Source organism: Corvus cornix, chromosome 23 (assembly GCF_000738735.6).
Source record: "Corvus cornix cornix isolate S_Up_H32 chromosome 23, ASM73873v5, whole genome shotgun sequence".
Lineage (NCBI taxonomy): Eukaryota > Metazoa > Chordata > Aves > Passeriformes > Corvidae > Corvus > Corvus cornix.
The window spans coordinates 4,345,693-4,363,345 of NC_046352.1; the positions used below are offsets into that span (position 1 = coordinate 4,345,693).

Consider the following 17,653-nt stretch of genomic DNA (forward strand, 5'->3'; position numbering starts at 1 on the left):
GGAAGCACACGCGTGTGTGCAGAAGGTGGGGACGTGGGCGCCGCACACACACGGGCACACCCACAGGCCGTGCGAACCCCCTTGCACGCCCACACACACCCACACACACCCACACACACCCTTGCACGCCCACACACACCCACACACACCCACACACCCCCTTGCACGCCCATAGCCCCCCCCCGTGCCTGCAGCTCTGCTGACCCCTCCCGGCAGCACCAAGGAAGGGCCCCCTGCGTGTGTGCAAGGTGACACACGTGTGACACACTCACTCACTCACTCACTCACTCACTCACACCCCCCAGCCCTCCCAACGCCCTCCCAGCCCCAAACTGGTGGGAAGCGGCGGTTTGTAGATAAAAAACCATCAGCACCCGGCGGGACAGGGCTGGGGGTGAGGCGGAGGGTGTGACACAGCTGACACAGGTGACACCAGCCCCCAGCTCCCCCCCCCCCCGCATTCACCACAAGGGACAAACCCATTTTTCTCTCCTTTAATAAAATTCACAGCAAAGTACCAAAAAGGAGAAACTGGGGGCAGGGACTGGGGGGGCCCAGGGGGGGAGCCGGGGCAGGAGAGACACGGGGCACACCCTGCACCCCTGTGTCCCTGTCCCTTGGGGACACCCCATGTCGCCACCCCAGACACCCCCAGAGAGTCCCCAGCCACAGCCTCCCACTGGGTTAATTACAAGGCCAATTAAGGGTTAATTAAGGGTTAATTACAGGGCGTGGGGAGGGGGTTATTGCTACCTAGGAAGGGGTGACAGGGGACACAAGGGACAGTGAGGGACCCCCGCCCTGGCAAGGGGAGAAGGGGGTCCCCGCGGGGGGGTTGTGGCCGGGCCACGGCAGCTTCTGGGTGTGACCCCCCAAAACCCTGCATCTCCCCATCCCCAATCCTGGGGGTCCCCACCTGGGACAGGGGGGGCTTCCCCACGGGGAAACTGAGTCAGGGGGCTGCAAGGGACGGGGGGACCCCGTTTTCCCCACGTCCCCCACGTGGTGGGGGGGCAGAGCCCCCTGGGGTAATTCGGGGAGGGGGCGAGGTTCTGGCAGTGACTCAGCTGTGTGGGGGCTGTGCCCCCCATGGAACCCCACTGGCTGCTTCTGCCCCCCCCCGAAAATTTGGGGTGGTGTAGGGGGGACAGAAGAGTCAGGTTCGGGGGGGCCTGCAGAAAGTCCCCCCCGGCCCCCGCGGGGCTGAGCACGGTGAGCTCATCACACCGGTGGGTGAGACACAACCCCCCTTCGCACCCCCCAGGCCTCCTGGGTGAGCTGGGGGGGTTGAGGGGAGGGTTTGGGGGTCCCTAATAGACCCAGGTGACGGGGACCCACTGAGGCTGCACGCGCAGGTGGTCCATGGCCTCCCGCAGCCGCCCGAAGGTGCGCTCCAGGTCGTCGTTGGTCAGGCTCAGGTCGAAGTAGTGCCCGTACCCGCGCTGGATGCGGCTGCTCTCCTCCACCGTGCGCTGGGCGTCTGCCTCCTGCACCCCAAAACCTGCCTCAGTTTCCCCATCACTCCACGGGGATGGGAGGGGGACACCCATCGCGGGCTGTGTCCTCCTCCTGCTCCCCAAACCTGCCTCAGTTTCCCCGTCCCCCCGGGCCCCCTCGGGCCCCCACCGTCAGCTGTTTGGTGGCCACGCCACTCTCCAGGGCCGCCCGGTTCATGGCTCGCAGCCTCTCGGGGCCGGGGGCTTCGATGAACACCACGTAGGGCACGAACTCCGCCGTTCTCAGCACCTTCACGGCCTGGGCGGGGGGGACAGAGCTCAGCCCCGCGGCCGGGGGGGGTCCGGGCTGTCGCTGTCCCCCTCGCCGTGTCCCCAACCTGCGGGTTGACGTCCAGGATGCACATCTTGCCCGCCTCCACCACGGCGCGGATGGAGTCGATCCTGGTGCCGTACAGGTTCCCCTCGTACTCGCCGTGCTCCAGGTACCGCCCCGCCTTGATGTCGGCCTCCATCTCGCCCCGCGACACGAAGCGATAGCCCTGCCCGTCCCGCTCGCTCTCCTTCGGCTTCCGGGACGTGTCTGCAGTGGGGGCGACCTGAGTGACACCCGCCCGCCCGGAGTCCCGTCCCGGGGACGATCACGGGAGACCCGGATGCGGACGGGGATGACCACAGGGGACAGGGATGGCCGCAGGGGCGGAAATGCTGGCGAGGATAGGGCCGCTGGCAGGGACAAGGACGCTGGCGGGGGACAAGGATGATCGCAGGGACAGGGAGGCCATCAGGGGACAGGAATGCTCTCAGGGGACAGGAGTGGTCGCAGGGGACAGGAATGCTCTCAGGGGACAGGAGTGGTCGCAGGGGACCGCGATGCTCAGGGGACGGGGATGTTGGCAGGGGACAGGGATGATGCCGGCGGGGACAGGGACGCTCACAGGGGATGGTGGTGCCGTAGCGCGCCTGGTCGGACATGATGAGCTTGTTCTTGAGGCTGCGGCGCCCCACGCCCTGAGCCCCGATCAGCACCAGCGTTTTCCGGCGGAACGGCGGCATCCGCGCCACCTCCTCGTAGATCAGCAGCTCGTGCCGGTCGAACTCTGGGCGAGCGACAGAGCTGGCACCCCTCCCTGGGGACCCCAGGACACCCTGTCCCAGCGGGTGCCACCCCCGCCTCCCCGCGGGAATGCCCTGGGCCACTCACCGGCGTTCTTGGTCGTCAGGTACATCATCCTCTTCTTCCTCTTCCCGCTGAGGCTGCCACACAGGGCCCCTGCGAGGGCAAGGGGCTGGCTGAGCTGGGGACAGGGACAGCACCGTGGCACGGGGACAGGGGCAGGGGAGCTGGGACCTTCCGCAAGGGCAGGGCCATGGGGGACATCACCCTGGGAACTGTCACAGGGCACAGGGGACCCGCCTGTGTCCCCCGCGGGACACAGGGCCGTGTCCCCCGCGGCCAGGCCGATGTCCCCGTACCCGATGTGGGGGCCACCTCCCCGTCCCGCTTGACGAAGGCCTTGCGCTTCTCCTCCAGCAGCTGGCTGGGCACCAGCCCCGCACTGCCGCCCTCCACGTGGCACGCCTGGGGACACAGAGCCACGCGTGGGGACCCCTCAGCCCCACGGGGACCCCCCTGAGCTCCAGAGACCCCTCCGACCCCACAGGGAACACCCCCAGCTCCGGGGGCCCCCCAAGCTCCACAAGGAACCTCCCCTGCTCCAGGGAATCCCCCAGCTTTCAGGGATCCCCCAATCCACACAGGGACCCTCCCCTGCTCCAGGGATTTCCCCAGTTCCCACGTAGCCCCCCCAGCTCCAGGGACCCCCCAGCTGTAGGGATTCTCCCACGCACACCCCAAGCCCACAGGGACCCCTTGATCTCCCCCAGAACCTCCCAGCCCCAACACCCCCTCAATCTCCATGGCCCCGGAGGGGGTCAAAGTGCCACGACCCCCCCCAGAACGCCCCTCTAGGTCCCCCCTAACCTGCCACCAGTTGGGGTCATCCTGGTTGACGATCTGCAGCAGGTCCCCGGCCATGAACTTGAGCCCGGCCTCCTTGCAGGGGATGAGGCTGTCGGTGGCCGGGTCGTAGTCGAAGTGACACTTGACAAACACCTGGGGACCGGTGGGGTCAGCAGAGAGGACCCCCGCACGCCCGGGATCCCCCCTCCACCCCGCCTGTGCCGCCGCCCCGTGCCTCAGTGTCCCCAGCGTGCGGGGGGACACGCGGGACCCGTGTCACACGCGTGTGCCCCCGCTAGGAGTCCCCCCCGCCGGGGTGTCCCCCCCGCGCCCGGCGCAGCCAGGCCCGCACGGCCCCGGCGCACACACAGAGGGCCCCGGCCGCCGCCGCCGCGCCCCACGCGACCACCACGGCGACCCCCAGGCACAGCCCCACGGCCACGGACAGGCACACGAGGGTGCCCAGCGCCGCCAGCGCCGCGCCCGCGATGGCGCACATGGGGACGTGCAGGGGCACACGCCCGTGTGGCACACGGGACACGGCGCTGGCGGCGGCGGGGCAGCGTGGGGACAGCCCTCGCGGGGACAGCCCACGCGGGGACAGCGCTGCTTTGTCCCCTCGGAGACGGGGGTGGCTGGCACGGGGTGGGGAGGGGCAGCACAGGGCACCCTTTGCCAGCCGGCGCCCAGGTCCTGTGTGGAGACGGGGACGGTGGCAGGGCAGGGAGCACCAGTGCCCGGCAGAGAGGGCACGGGGGGGGGACACACGGGGGTGCCACCAGCCAAGGGGCACATGGCACGGACAGGGGGACAGGGGCTCGTGGGACGACACGGGGATGGGGACACAGAGCGGGGGGGCACAGGGCAGGGGGAGCTGTGGGCAGGGCGGTGAGTGCGGGATGCGGGGCGGGATGCGGGGCGCGGTACCTGGCGGGGCGGGAGGCAGGGCCGGATGAAGAGAGGGATGCAGGATGGGATGCGGGGTTGGATGAGGGGTGGGATGCGGGGTGGGGCGCGGTACCTGGCGGGGCGGGTGCGGCTCCTGGTAGCTGGGCAGGATCTTGAGCACGACGCTGCCGCTGGCGTGGCGCAGGCTGTCCTGCAGCGCCCGCGGGTCGCTGCCCACCTCGCGCCCGTTCACCTCGCGGATCACGTCCCCCACGTGCAGCAGCCCCTGCTGGGCCACCATCCCCCCGTGCAGGATGCGGGCGATGACCAGCTCCCCCCGCTCCACCCGGAACGTCACCCCCTGAGGGGACAGCGCCGCTCAGCCCCCGGCGGGGACAGACCGCAGCCCCCGTGACACCCGCCCGGCACCCAACAGACAGCCCGCTATGACCCCAGCACCCCAAAATGCTCCCAGTCACCCCACAAAGCCCCCAGTACCCTGCAATGCCCACAGCACCCCAAAATGCCCACAGCACCTCAAAATGCTCCATCACCCCACAAAGCCCCCAGTACTCCATAATGCTGCCAATGTCTCCACCTCCCTGCAATGCCCCAGCACTCCCCAAGCACCCCGCAACGCCCCAGCACCCCAGAATGTCCCAGCATCACCATCACCCCCCTGCAGCACCCCTTGACCCCCGCAATATCCCAGCCCCCCCGGCCGGGCTCACCAGATTCTCGCCGGCTGCCTTGCGGATGCCCACCATGCGCACGGCGTCGGGGGGCACGGGCTGGGACCCCAGGGAGGGCTCCGGGCCGGGGCTGCTCGGGGGGGGTCGTAACTCTTGGCAGCCACCGAGTCGTGGGTCTCCAGCAGCGACTGGGACACGCGGGGTGGGGAGGTCACCCGTGTGTCCCACACAGCGGGCACACGCACGTGGCACACCGCCGGGCACACGCGTGCCACGCGTCTGACACAGGACAGGCGGTCCCGCCCGTGTCCCACAGCCCCGGCACAGGAGGGGTCCCAGGCGCGTCCCACGCACCTGGAAGTGCGGTTCCCGCAGGATCCGAGCCAGCTCCGCCGCCGCTCCCTGCACGTCGGGCCGCGCCAGGCGCCCGATGTCCCGCAGGATCTCCTGCACCAGCGCCAGGTTGTCCCCGCGCACTGCCTCCAGCTTCCGCTCCTCCAGCCGCTCGTGCGCCTGGGGACACGGGGGGGACCCCCGGGGACAGGCGGGTGAGGGCGGAGACCCCCAGGTGCTGGGGGAATCAGGGATCCCCGGGGGGATTAGGGACCTCCAGGAGCTGAGGATATCAGGGACTCCCAGGTGGGACAGCGTGGCAAGGACGCCTGGAGGGGGTTAGGGACCCCCGGATGCAGGGACGGGGGCATGAGGGACCTCAGAAGGGAAGGGGGGATTAGGGACACTTGAAAGGGCCAATGGGATTACGGACCCGGGGACCTGGGCTTAGGGACAACAGAGTTGTTAGGAACCCTCAGGGCCAGGGAGTTTAGGGACCCCCGGGGGTAGAGGGGATTTGGGATCTGGGGGTGCTGGGGGGGATTAGGGACCCCCAGGAACTGAGGGGATTTGGGACCCTTGGGTTTTGGGGACAGGGACCCCCGGAGGTGACACGCGCGCACACACATAAACACTGGAGCCTCCCTGCACACGCGCGCGTGCAAGCGCCCATCCACACCCGCGTGCGCGCGCACACACGCGCGTCACCCCCCACGCGTCCCGGGGGTCCCGGGGGGGGACACACGCGGCCCCCGTGCCGCCGTACCTTGGCCAGGGAGCGGACGATGGGGCTCTCCATGATGCCCCGGAGGAAGATGAGGTCAAGGTCGGCCACCCCCGGGGTCCCCGGGAGCCCCATCAGGTTGTCCAGGACCTGCTGCATGGCTGGGGGGGGGGGCACGGGGGGACGAGACACACGCACAGAGGGACACGGCGGGGGAGGGGCAGCAACGTGGGTGAAAGTGCAGCCGGGGGTGCTCGTGCCCCCCCCCCCCCCCCCCATTCCCGTCACAGCCACCCCTGAACCCCTCCATCATGGGGACAAGTGTCGGGGTCCTCCGGGAGCACGGAAATGCCCCCTCCTCGCCCAACCGGAGGGACAAGGGGATGGACCCCCCCCAAATTGTCACCCTGGAGTCAAAAGCCCCCCGGAGCGCGGTGTAAGGGGAGGGGGCTGCAAGAGCGGGGTGATGCGGGGAGGGGGCGATGCAAAGGGGGGGAAGGAAGGGGGAGCGATGCAATGGGGGGGCGATGAGGGGCGCGATGGGGGGGGCGATGCAATTGAGGGGGGCCGCATCCGGGGCCGCGGGGGCGGGAGCGGCTGCGCGGCTGCGCTGCAATGGCGGGGGACGATCGCGATGAGGCCGGGGGGGCGGAGGGGGGGACATCCATCAGCCCCCCCATCTGAGGGGGGGCCACAGCATCACCCGAACCCCCCCAAGCCCATCTCCCTCCGCCCATCCCATCCCCACCGCATCCCCGCCCCACGCCGCCCCCCGAGCGGCATCACCCCCCGCGTGGCATCACCCCGGCCCCTCGCAGCCCCCCCGTACCTGGGGGTGCCGGGGGGTCGCGGGCGGGGGCCGGGGCGGGCGGCGGGGACCCTCGGCCGGGGCGGCTCATGGCTGCGGGGCCGGGCTCCCCCGCCCCAGATCCGGGTACCGCCGCCCCCCCCGCAACCCCCCGGCTCCGCGTGGGGCCCCCACCCGCGCCGGCCCCGCGCCCCCCGCCTGGCACACGCGTGTGCACCGGGCACGCTCCGGCCGCTTTGCACAGCCGGCGGCGGGGAGGGGGCCGGGGGGGCCGCGGCGCGAGCTCACACGCGCGGGCACGGCTCGTGCACGCGCATCTCCCGCGTGTGCACGCGCACACGAGCACCCACGCGTGCAAACCACCTGAGCGCGCGAGCGCGCGAGCGCGGACCCGCGCATCCCCCCCCCAACAGCGCTGCGCGCCCGCTCGGCGCACACGCGTGTGCGCGCCCAGGCTGACAGGCGCGCCCCCGTGCACGCGCGCCCCCGTGGGCGCCCACGCGCGTCCCCACGCGCGCTCCCGCTCGTGTGCAAACCCGCGGGCGCGCTCCCCGCGGCCCCCGCCCCGCGCGTGCGCTGCCCCCCCGTGCCCGCTCACCCGCGCTTGCACACCCGTGCTTGCACACCCACCCCGCTCACGGGTGGGACCCCCCCGCAGCGTCCCGCGGCGTGGGGAGGGGGCCGGCGGGGGCTCGGCCCCTTTAAGGGGGCGGTGGGGCGGGGGGGCGGGAGCGCGGATTTAAAGGGGCCGCCCGGCGTCCGTGTGCAAGGCACGCGCACCCGCAGCTGCAGCCCCGCACACGGACCCGCACACCCACACGCGCCCGCACCCACGCACACGGACGGACACGCGCAGGCGGCCGCCCACTCGCGCAGCGCCCACCCCCGCAGGAGCGAGCCCCCCCTTGCACACGCGTGTGCCAGGCCTGGGTGTGCCCCGTGCCCACGCGCGTGCCCGACCGGCGCCCACAGCCCCGCGCTCTCGCTCCCTGTGCCCCCCGCCGCCCCTGCACGGGGGGTGTTCGCAGGCGCGTGTGCGCGTGCAAGCCCCGCCCGGTGCACACTCACCCGTGACAGAGGCGGGGGCGGCCGCCGGCATCGCGGCGGAGCTGCGGGACACGCGCGACTGGCACCGACCGGACGGGGCCAGGGACGGGGACGGCCGCGTAGGCGTGTCCACAGTGCCAGCACCCCCAGTATCCCCAGCAGCGCCACTCGGTGTCCCCAGAGTCCCCAGTCACAGCACCCTCAGTGTCCCCAGCACAGCCAGCACCGGCGCCCCCGACATTGTCAGTGCCCAGTGTCCCCAGTGTCCCCAGTCCCAGTGTCCCGTGGCCCCAGCACCCCCAGGGCCACCAGCAACCCCTCTGTTCCCAACATCACCACGGTCCCCAGACTCAGGGTCCACAACACCCCCAGTGCCCCCAGTACTCCCGGTGCCCCCCAGCCCCAGCGTCCCCAGTGTCCCCGAGCAGGCAGAGGCAGGACAGGCGGTGGCTGCATGGGGGGTTTATTGCTGAGGGGGTCTGTTCCGGCCCCACGGTGCCGGCTCTGGGGGGTCCGGGGGTGCAGCAGGGGCGGGAGGATGCAGCCCCCGGGCTCCTTCACCCACTCGGCCCTGGCGGTGTCCCTGCAACAAAAGCGGGGGGTCACACAGGATCCCCCAGCCCCGTGTCCCCTTCCCCACAGAGCACCCCCCGGACCCCCCCGGTCCCATGTCCCCCAACCTGCACCCTGTAGGGCCTCCCCCTGAATTCCCCCAGCCCCGTGCACCGTCCAGAGCTCCCCTTCCCCCCAGGTTGTCCCCGATGGCGACACTGAGGCCGGGGGGAGCACGCAGGGGGTCCCCACACCCCCCAATCCCTTACCTGGGGCTCAGCACCCCGGGGCGCCGAGGGGCTCCTCGCCCAGCGCTCGCCCGCCCTCCCGCTTCCCGTACCTGCAACGGGGACACGTTATGGGGGCAGCGGCACGGGGCGCGCGGTGTGACAGAGGGACACGATGGGGAGTGTGTCGCGATAGGGAGCGTCCCATGATGGGGAGGGCATTGAGACGGGGAGCGTGTCACGAAGGGAAGCACATCATGGTGGGAGCACGTCGGGATGGGGAGCCCATCACGATGGGCAGAGCGGCATGTTGTGACAGGGAGCATGTCGCGATAGGGAGCACATCAGGACCGCCAGCCCCGGGGCCCCGCTCACCGCGGGCGGGTGACCACATTCAGGTACTGCTGCAGGTCGTTGTAGAAGCGCAGCAGATCCTCCACGGGCGCGTCGTCCCCGGGGTACGCGGGCTGCGCCGGGGCCGCGCGGGGCCGCAGCGGCAGCAGCGCCACCAGAGCGCAGGCCACCAACAGCAGCGGCGGCCAGCGCGGGGCCATGGCTGCGACAGCGACACGGGGGTCACACACGGATGGGAACAGCACGGGGTGCGCTCGCACACGCGTCACACACACCTGCGCACACCTGTGCACTCACACCTGTACACAGCTGCGCGCCCCCGTGTGCACACCCCGTGTCCCACCCCTGCACACCTCCAGCCTTGCACGAGCAACTGCACACGCGTTTCACACGCACAGTCACGCCGCTGTCCCCTGCACACCCCGTTTGTCACACGCCCGTTTGTCACACGCCCGCTCTCTGCTCACACCCCCCTCAGCTCCCTGTCCCCTCTCACCTTCTTCCTCGGGCAGGGACACGGGGACACGGAGAGACGAGCGGATGCTGCCTGACACTCCTGGTCCTTGGTGCCACTGCTGCCACGGCCGTGCTGGCCCTTATATCCCCTTGTCCCCCCGCTGATGTCACCCTGCCACGCAGCACCTGTGGCCAGGTGCCCACTCGGACGGGGAGGGGTGGACAGGGGCCATCGTGGGGGGTGACAGGGACAGCTGGCCCCTACACAGCTCTGGTTAATGTTTGACCCCGCGCTGAGGGGGCTCCCGGAGGGGACAGGACATGGACACGGGTGTCCGGCCCACAGAGGGACAGAGGGACAGGTGTGGGGACAGAGGGACTGGAGGGGGACACTCAGGGGGGCTGGCGGGGTGTAAGGGTGGCAGGAGTGGACAGAGGGGTGGGGAGTGGGACAGGGGGACAGTGGAAGGGCAGACAGAGGGATGGGGGAATCGGGGGTGGATCGGGAAGGCAATGTTAGGGTGAGGGACAGGGGGCTACAGCCACCCCCGACAGCGGCCGTGGGGACAGAGCCATCCCCGGACTCCCACCATGGCCAGGTGGGGTGGGGGGGCAGAGGGACACGGGACCCCCAGCCCTGGCACAGCCCCCAACGGCCACGGTCCTCACACGGGGGGGCCCCACGGGGATGTCCAGTGGACCCCAGTAACCCGTGCACCCGCACCCAGCGCACCCCAGCACCCCACGAATGTCCACCCCGCTGTGCTGCAGCCCCGTCACAGCCCCCCCAGCACCCTCTGCACCCCGACATCCATCAATGGTGGATCCCCCTGCCGGTGCCCCCCATTACCCAACACCCAGTGCACCCCAGTATCCAACCCCAGTGTACCTCAGCCCTCAGCTCACCCCACTCCCACCCTTCTCTCCACACCCCGTCCTCCAAAATTTCCATCCCTCACCCCCTTCCACTCTATTCCCCTCCTTTCACCCCCCAATCCCTCCCAGCTCTCTGCCCCCCTCCCTGCACCCCAGCATCTCCTGTGCCCTCGTTCGTCCCACCCCTCCTGCACCCCCCCTGCACCCCCTGCACCCCTCCTGCACGTCTCCATCCCTCCCACATCCTCCCCTGCGCCCCTCAATTCCTCCCGCATCCCTCCGGCACCCCTCCATCCTCCTCTGCACCCCTCCATTCCCCCTCCATCCTCCCCTGCACCCCTCCGTCTCCCCTCCATCCCCTCTCCATCTCCCTCCACCCCTCCATCCCTCCCGCACCCCCCGGCCCCGCTCCAGGCCCCCCTGCGCCCCCGCACACACAGCGCGGACCCGGCCGTGCCCACGATCGTGCTCTTTATTGTCGCTGCGGGGCCGTGCAGGGACCACGCGGGACCCCCCCGACAGCGGTGGGGACGGGACGGGGTCGGGGCCCCCCCCGACAGCGGGATGCCCCCGAGCCGGGTTCTGGGGGTCCCCGGCCCTCCAGCGGGGGGTCCCGCGCTGGCCCTGGATCCCCTGGGGGGACCTGGAGAGATGGGGAGGATTTGGGGGACAGGGGGGCTGGGCGGGGCGGTCACCACGAGGAGTCGTCATCTCCGTACCTGCGGGAAGAGCCGGTGTGAGCAAAGGTCCCAAACCTCCCTGCGACCCCAAACAACCCCGGGACCTCCACCCCGGGGTGCGGGCGAGGGTGCAGCCCCTGTCTCTGCCCGCGGGGCGGTGGAGACAGGGACGGGGACAGCGACGGGGACACTCACCGTGACCTGTCACTGCCGGCCCCCAGGAGCAGCTCGGTCACCGCGGCGCCGGGGCTGGAGCGTTTCCCGTACCTGCGGGACGCGGGGCACGCGCGTGAGCAACGGGGACCCCGCGGGAGCGCGCGCGGGGGCGCGAAGGGGACCCCACGGGCGGGGCAGGGGAGCCCAGGGGTGCGCGGGGACAGGGACAGGGACGGGGACAGGGACGGGGACAGGGACGGGCGGGCCAAGGGGACGCGTGTCCGCACCCACCCGCGCTCACCTCTGCCGCGTGACCAGGTTGATGTAGTGGCGCAGGGCCGAGAAGTACCGGGCCATCTCCTCGGGGGACGCGTCGTCCCCGGGGCTCTCGGGTTTCGGGGGGTACGCGGCCGCCAGGCACAGCAGGGCACAGAGGGACACGGCCACCAGCGCGCGCCACGGCCGCGGGGACGTCGCCATCTGCGGCGAACGGGGGCGAGGGGCGGCTGAGGCTGCGGGTGGGGCACCCCCATCGCCCCCGGGTGCCCCCATCACCCTGGGGTGCCCTTATCACCCTCGGGACCCCCCCGACTCCGCTCTGCCCCCCACCAAACCCCAGGAGCCCATTCCTTGTGGGAATGTCACACCCCCAGAACACCCCCAACTCCCTAAGGGTTTGTTTCATCCCCCACCCGGGACCCCAGCCCCACTCAAGGGACGTCTTCACCCCCGGGACCCCCCTCCCCCATATCCCGCGGGGTCATCTCCCTCCCAGAGACACCCCCCAGTGTCCCCCAGGCAGCTGTCCCACCCCAAAGGACCCCAGAGACCCACGTGCACCCAAAGGGACACCTCCCCTCCAGGGACCCCACATGTCCCCAAGGTGATTGTCCCTCCTGGGGTCCCGACCTCCCCTCGGGACCCCCCGGGACCCCAGCCCCGTCCCTGCACTCACGATGGCAGAGGCAGAGGTGACAGGTAGGGCCTGGCAGTGGGGTGACAGTGCCGGGGACACGGCGGCTCCTGCACCCGCCGGGGTTTTATAGCCTGAGGGGGGTTGGTGGCTCCTCCCTCACGCGTGACCGACCCACGGGCACGCAGGACCCTGCGGCCCCCCCGCCAGGGCCAGGGGACACGTGCCAGCACCTTGTCACTGTCCCCCAGCACAGTCCCCAGCCTGGGGCACTGAGGGGCTGGGGAGGACAGAGCATGGGGGGCACGGGTGGGACACACGGACACGGGGACACGCGTGTGGCCACAGGACACGGACATGGCAATGCCAGACGGGCACGGGACACGGGCAGGGATGTGACATGTCACCATGGCACACAGAGAAGGTGAGACACATGAATATGGCACACGACAGGTGTGACAGGCAGCCAGGGCACAGGGACATGGATGTGACACACAACCGCGGTGCACGGAGACAGGACACGGATGTCACACGCGGCCATGGCACAGGGACGCAGGACATGGACATGGATGTCACACGTGGCCATGGCACAGGGACACAGGACATGGACACGGATGTCACACGCGGCCACGGCACACATACCTGGCCCTGAGACAGCCTGGGGATGTGACAGTGGGACACAGGGACATCAGCCACACACAGGGACACAAACATGGCACGTGGGACAAGACCCACGGCACTGGCACAAGCCACCCACGGGGGACAGCGGAGGGAACAGACACACGCACAGCACCGGCTGCCTCAGTTTCCCCAGACCGGGCACGAAGCCGCCACCACAGCCCTGTCACCGCAGCCCCCGCCACCGCCATCGACCGCTGTCACCACCCCCAGGACGGATGAGGTGCCCTTTCCAGCCCCCCGTGCGGGGACATTGATCCCTTATGGATTTAGCATTAAGGAGCAATCACAGGCTCCGGGGGAAACTGAGGCACGGAGAGACGCGGCAGGGACGTGCCCGCCGGGCAGGGGCCCGCAAAGCCACCGTGGGGGTGCTGGGATGGGGAGAGGTGGCAGAAGAGGGTCCCCAAAAACGCCGGGATGGCCCCACCCAGATGCAGCCGCCTCTCCGGCCAGCGGGGTGGAGGGGCTTGGCTGGAGGGGACACGGCTCGTGGGACACCACAGGGTGCCACCAGCCCGGCTGGAGGCCACACGCTTCGGCCGGAGGGGACACGGGAGGGTGCCGGCCCCGGCCGGAGGGGACGCGCTCCCCACTCCTGCCCCGGTTGTCACCCCGGCGAGCGGCGGCGGGGACACGGCTGGTGGCAGTGGGGGACGGGCTGTCCCCCGTGGCGTGGCCGCGCGGTGACACCGCCGGGGTGCGGGGACACGGGCGGGGGTCCCGGCCGAGCGGCGCCGGGCTCACGGCAGCCCCGGGAGGGGGGAGCAGCCCCCGCAGCCCCCCCAGCCCAGAACCTTTCACGTCCCCGCGGTCGATGCGGGGCTGATGGGACCGAGGGGCTGCGGAGACCCCCCCCGCGGGGCCTGACACGTGTCCGGGGAAACTGAGGCAGCGGGGCTGGATCCGGCCCCCCTTCCCCGGCACAGGAGCGCCCCGAGGGAGGATCTGCCCCATCCCGGGGCCCGGGGGGACGCCAGCGCAATGACAATGCCACCGCGCTGTCACTGACGTTGTCACATCCATGGGGATCAGGGTGCGGGTGGCCCCCAGCGCCCGCCCAGCGCCCGCGGGGACACTCGGGGAGGGGGGCCGGGAGATTTCTGCCCCATTTATCCGAGTGACAGCAAACAGACATTTTCCAAAGGTCACAGGATGGCTCTGCCGGCGGGGCGGGGCGGGGGCTGCGCCCCCGGGCAGAGGGGACACCCCGACGGGGACAGGGCAGGGGGTGTCCCCTGCGTGCCCCCAGCTCTCCCAGGGCAGTGAGGAGGAAGAGGAGGGTCTGGGAGTGATGGCGCGAGGCTGGAGCCGCCGGGGGGGTCCCGGGGGGCGAGGAGCCCCGGTGGCCCCCCCGAGCAAACAGGGCTCTGCCGCCTGCCCGCGTTTTATGGCCCCGGTTCCGCCGGAGGCGCATTAGGGCCCCCCGCAGGAAGCCCCTTATCAGCCCTGTTTGCTTTTCCGGACGGGGCGGGGGGGACACGGACACCTGCCCAGCCCGGGGGGGAACACGGACACCTGCCCAGTGCAGGGACAGGATGGGGACAGTGAGGACACAGCCCACGGGGACCCTGGGGGCTGCCAGGCCCTCCCTGTGCCCCATCGGCCCCCCCCTGCCAGAACACCCACAGCCTCTCCACCGAGTCCCCAAAGTGGCTCCCCCTCGAGCAGTTCCCCCACAGCCCCTCCAACTCATGTCCCTCGCCAGAGCTGCCCCCCCCAAGTGGCTCCCCATGAAGGTCCCCCAAAACAGCTCCCCTGAAGCAGCCCCTCCAGCCCAAGCCCCCAAAGGAGCTCTGCCCTCCAAGGCCCCCCAAAGCATCTCCCCCTGAATCAGTTCCCTCCCCAAAGTGACTCCTCTGAAGCAGTTTCTCCCCCAAAAGCTGCAGCCCCTCACCCTGGCACCCAAAGCCGAGCCCTTCCAGGGTGAGACATTAAACATTCCTCAGTGCATCAGTAAAAATACATCTTTTTTGGGGGGGGGAGCAGTGACACCCCTCAGCAGGGAGAGGGGCCCTGGCCACACAGTGGCCGCCACCCCCCAGGCAGGACCCCCCACCCGTCCTCCGCCAAAATTATCAAATATTTACAAACGACACAAAAAAAAAACAACCAAAAAAACCAAAAATCAACGAATAAATAGAGGCGCTCCTTAAAAAACCCCTCCCACCCCTTTCACCCCCGTTTCCCCCCGCTCATCCCACGCCTTCCCCCTCATCCATCGGTGGCCAGGATGACCACGGCCCCAAAGATGCCGACGTTTTGGCCGATGAGCTTCATCTGGTTCCAGAACTCGACGCGGCGCAGGGCGTGCCAGTAGCCCAGGTTGCCGTCGATGAGCAAGATGGCCAGGGGCAGCAGCACGGCCAGCACCTGCGCCGCCGTCCGCACGTAGTAGCCCGACAGGAAGGCCAGCGCCAGCAGCCCGTAGAGCAGGAACAGCAGCTGCAGGGCCAGCTCCCCTCCGAGCAGGTGGTCCAGGTAGGCCAGGCGGTCCTCGGTGCTGTGCTGCAGCGAGTAGGCCTGAGGGACAACGGGGGGGACAAGGGGGCACTGGGGACGCTGGCGGCAGGGCTGTGCTCCGGGGCGATGGGGACGGAGCGCGGTGGCACCGGTGCCCATGGCAGCACTCGTCCCACGTGTCTGCCCCAGGGACAACGGGGGACTGGAGTGCGGCGGCACTGGTGGCACCGGGAGCACCAGCACAACGGCTCTGCCCCGCGGAGAACGGGGGGGGACGCAGTGCGGCGGCACTGGTGGCAATCACCCGAGGACAACTGCTGCCCTGAGGCTTCTTCCCTGGGGCCAGCGTGGGGCTGGTGCGCAGTGGCACCGCCCCGAGGCTCCCACCGGGGACAATTTGGGGCACTGCAAGCACTGTCCCAAGGCTTCTCCCGCAGGGAGTTGTGTCCCCAGCCCACAGCACAGCAGCCTCTGGCTGTCCCGGCTGTCCCCTGGCCCCGTTACCTGGCAGATGAGGTAGATGCCCAGGAACACCTGTCCCGTGGACTGCAGGGAGCGGCTCCGCGGTTTCTGCCGGTACAGCTCCCCCGCGCCGCTGGCCAGGATCAGGAACCCGCCGATGATGGCGATGGTGCGCGAGTACATCCGCACCTGCGGGGTCAGCGGCATCGCCACCGTCACCATCGCCACCCTGCAGCCGCCAGGGCGGGGTCTGGGGGGTGAGGGGGTCTCACCTTGAGCCAGTCGCCGTAGTGGACGTGGCCCCCAACGTGGGCGGCGTAGGTGGCCACCGCCAGCTGCAGCGCGGCCCCCAGGGCGAACCAGCGCCGCTTGACCCCGAAGGACATGAAGCTGGCGCAGAGCACGGCCACGCCCATGTCCACGTACAGGTAGGGCACCGGGATGTCCGGCTTCCTGCGGGGACGGCAGCTCTGGCACCCCCAGACTCACCCCAGAGCCCCCAAATCCTCCCTCCGGTTATCGGGCAGCCACAGCCCTCACCTGGCCCCGCACAGCCCCTCTGTGGCCCCACTGCTGCTGCCCCCTTCCCAAGACCCCAGATCCCTCCTTCAGACCCCAGCGCTCCCAGTGTCTCCCCTCAGCCCCAGGCAGCCCCTCCGTGCCCCGACTCAGCCTCCTGCTGTCCCAGCCCCACTGAGGGTCCCCTGCACCCGGAGCAGCCCCACACTTGCCCAGGAGCGCCCCAGCTGCCCCACACTTCAGCAGCCTCCCAGGCCCCACAGCCACCTCCAGGCTCTCCCAGCCCCCCACAACCACCCCCAGACCCTCACGGCCCCACACCACCCCGGGCCTCCCCCAGGTCCTCACGGCCCCACACCAGCCTACGGACCCCTGACCCCCAGGGCTCTGCCCCAGACCCTCAGGGCCCCACACCCCACATCCACCTCTGACCCTGCCGGCCCCACAACCACCCCCAGACTCTTACAGACCCCCATCAGCCCCACACCACCCCTCGCAGCCCCGTACCAGCCCCGGGCCCCAGAACCACTTCCCGACCCTCCCAGGGCCCGGGCCCCACCACCACTTGCAGGCCCCCCGCGTCGTCCCCCCCGCCGGGCGCGCACCGGCGCAGATCGGCGCGCTCCGCGCAGAGCAGGAGCCCGCTGAAGCAGTGCCAGAAGGGGAAGCGGGTGAGCAGGACGCCGCCGCCCGCCGTCAGCAGGCGCAGCGCCCGCCGCCTCCACCCGCGGCCCGCCGCCATTACCGGGACGTCCCGCCGGAAGTGCCGCGCCGGAAGCGCCGCCTCGCGCCCGGGGACCAATCAGCGCCGCCCACCGCCCCGCCACGGGAAGCCACGCCCCCTCCCCGAGCCACGCCCCTTTAATTGGAGCACCCTCATTTACCCCAAAGCCGCGCCCCAACATCGCTGCAGGCCCCAAAATTCAAATATCGCTGCCTACCCCAACACTCAAATATCGCCGCCGGCCCCAAAGCCGCGCCCCAAAATTCAAATATCGCCGCCCCAAAGCCGCGCCCCGCGCTGAAACACCGCGCCCGCCGAGCCCTCAGCCCGCCCCAGGCCGGGCCTTCTCCCTGCGCCCGCGCCCCTTTACCACTGAGGCCCCTCCAGCCCTAAACCACGCCTAATTAATTAAGCAAACCTTCACTGCAACAGCCGCGCCAGGCCCCGCCTCCCCGCTAAAGCCACGCCCACACAGACCACGCCCTTCCATAATACATGCGCGCCTAAGCCCCGCCCCCACCGCAAACCACGCCCCCTGCGCTGAGGCCACGCCCCCATTGAGCCCCCACAGACTCCGGTGATGGTTAAAAAAATTTCGGGTTTTTATTGTTTTTTGCTAAACAAGACTAAAAAATTTTCCTTTTTTTTTCTTTTTTTTTTTTAAATATTTTTTTTTTAATCTTT

The 17,653-nt window shown here is 70.2% G+C and overlaps 4 protein-coding genes across 7 annotated transcripts; all 4 read right to left on the reverse strand.

The window, feature by feature from the left end:
- Positions 1-478: 478 nt before the first annotated feature.
- On the reverse strand, positions 479-8,033 carry MPP2 (membrane palmitoylated protein 2). The gene is given in 13 exon segments (XM_039564703.1): positions 479-1,487; positions 1,627-1,755; positions 1,835-2,037; positions 2,393-2,554; positions 2,659-2,727; positions 2,931-3,036; positions 3,439-3,570; positions 4,439-4,666; positions 5,037-5,140; positions 5,143-5,185; positions 5,352-5,510; positions 6,097-6,215; positions 7,931-8,033. Coding segments are annotated over 13 exon segments (1,662 nt in total). The 5' UTR covers positions 7,962-8,033; the 3' UTR covers positions 479-1,310.
- A 330-nt stretch (positions 8,034-8,363) lies between these two features.
- LOC120411217 (pancreatic hormone-like) lies at positions 8,364-9,242 on the reverse strand. The gene is made up of 3 exons (XM_039564704.1): positions 9,064-9,242; positions 8,731-8,801; positions 8,364-8,492 (listed from the first exon to the last, which is right to left on the reverse strand). Exons 1-2 carry the CDS (start codon positions 9,240-9,242, stop codon positions 8,738-8,740), a joined length of 243 nt encoding a protein of 80 aa, XP_039420638.1. The 3' UTR covers positions 8,364-8,492; positions 8,731-8,737.
- A 1,595-nt stretch (positions 9,243-10,837) lies between these two features.
- On the reverse strand, positions 10,838-12,213 carry LOC120411199 (peptide YY-like). Of its 2 annotated transcripts, XM_039564587.1 has the most exons (4): positions 12,166-12,213; positions 11,512-11,690; positions 11,250-11,321; positions 10,838-11,093 (listed from the first exon to the last, which is right to left on the reverse strand). In XM_039564587.1, exons 2-4 carry the CDS (start codon positions 11,688-11,690, stop codon positions 11,066-11,068), a joined length of 279 nt encoding a protein of 92 aa, XP_039420521.1. In that variant the 5' UTR covers positions 12,166-12,213; the 3' UTR covers positions 10,838-11,065. The 2 variants fall into 2 exon arrangements, with proteins under 2 accessions (XP_039420521.1, XP_039420520.1); XM_039564586.1 differs by lacking the exon at positions 12,166-12,213 and having other exon boundaries at positions 11,512-11,776.
- Positions 12,214-14,987: 2,774 nt separating this feature from the next.
- On the reverse strand, positions 14,988-17,418 carry TMEM101 (transmembrane protein 101). Of its 3 annotated transcripts, none has more exons than XM_039564583.1 (4): positions 17,388-17,418; positions 15,999-16,179; positions 15,769-15,915; positions 14,988-15,324 (listed from the first exon to the last, which is right to left on the reverse strand). In XM_039564583.1, exons 2-4 carry the CDS (start codon positions 16,140-16,142, stop codon positions 15,016-15,018), a joined length of 600 nt encoding a protein of 199 aa, XP_039420517.1. In that variant the 5' UTR covers positions 16,143-16,179; positions 17,388-17,418; the 3' UTR covers positions 14,988-15,015. The 3 variants fall into 3 exon arrangements, with proteins under 3 accessions (XP_039420517.1, XP_039420516.1, XP_039420515.1); XM_039564582.1 differs by lacking the exon at positions 17,388-17,418 and adding an exon at positions 17,187-17,305; XM_039564581.1 differs by lacking the exon at positions 17,388-17,418 and adding an exon at positions 16,851-17,003.
- Positions 17,419-17,653: the final 235 nt, after the last annotated feature.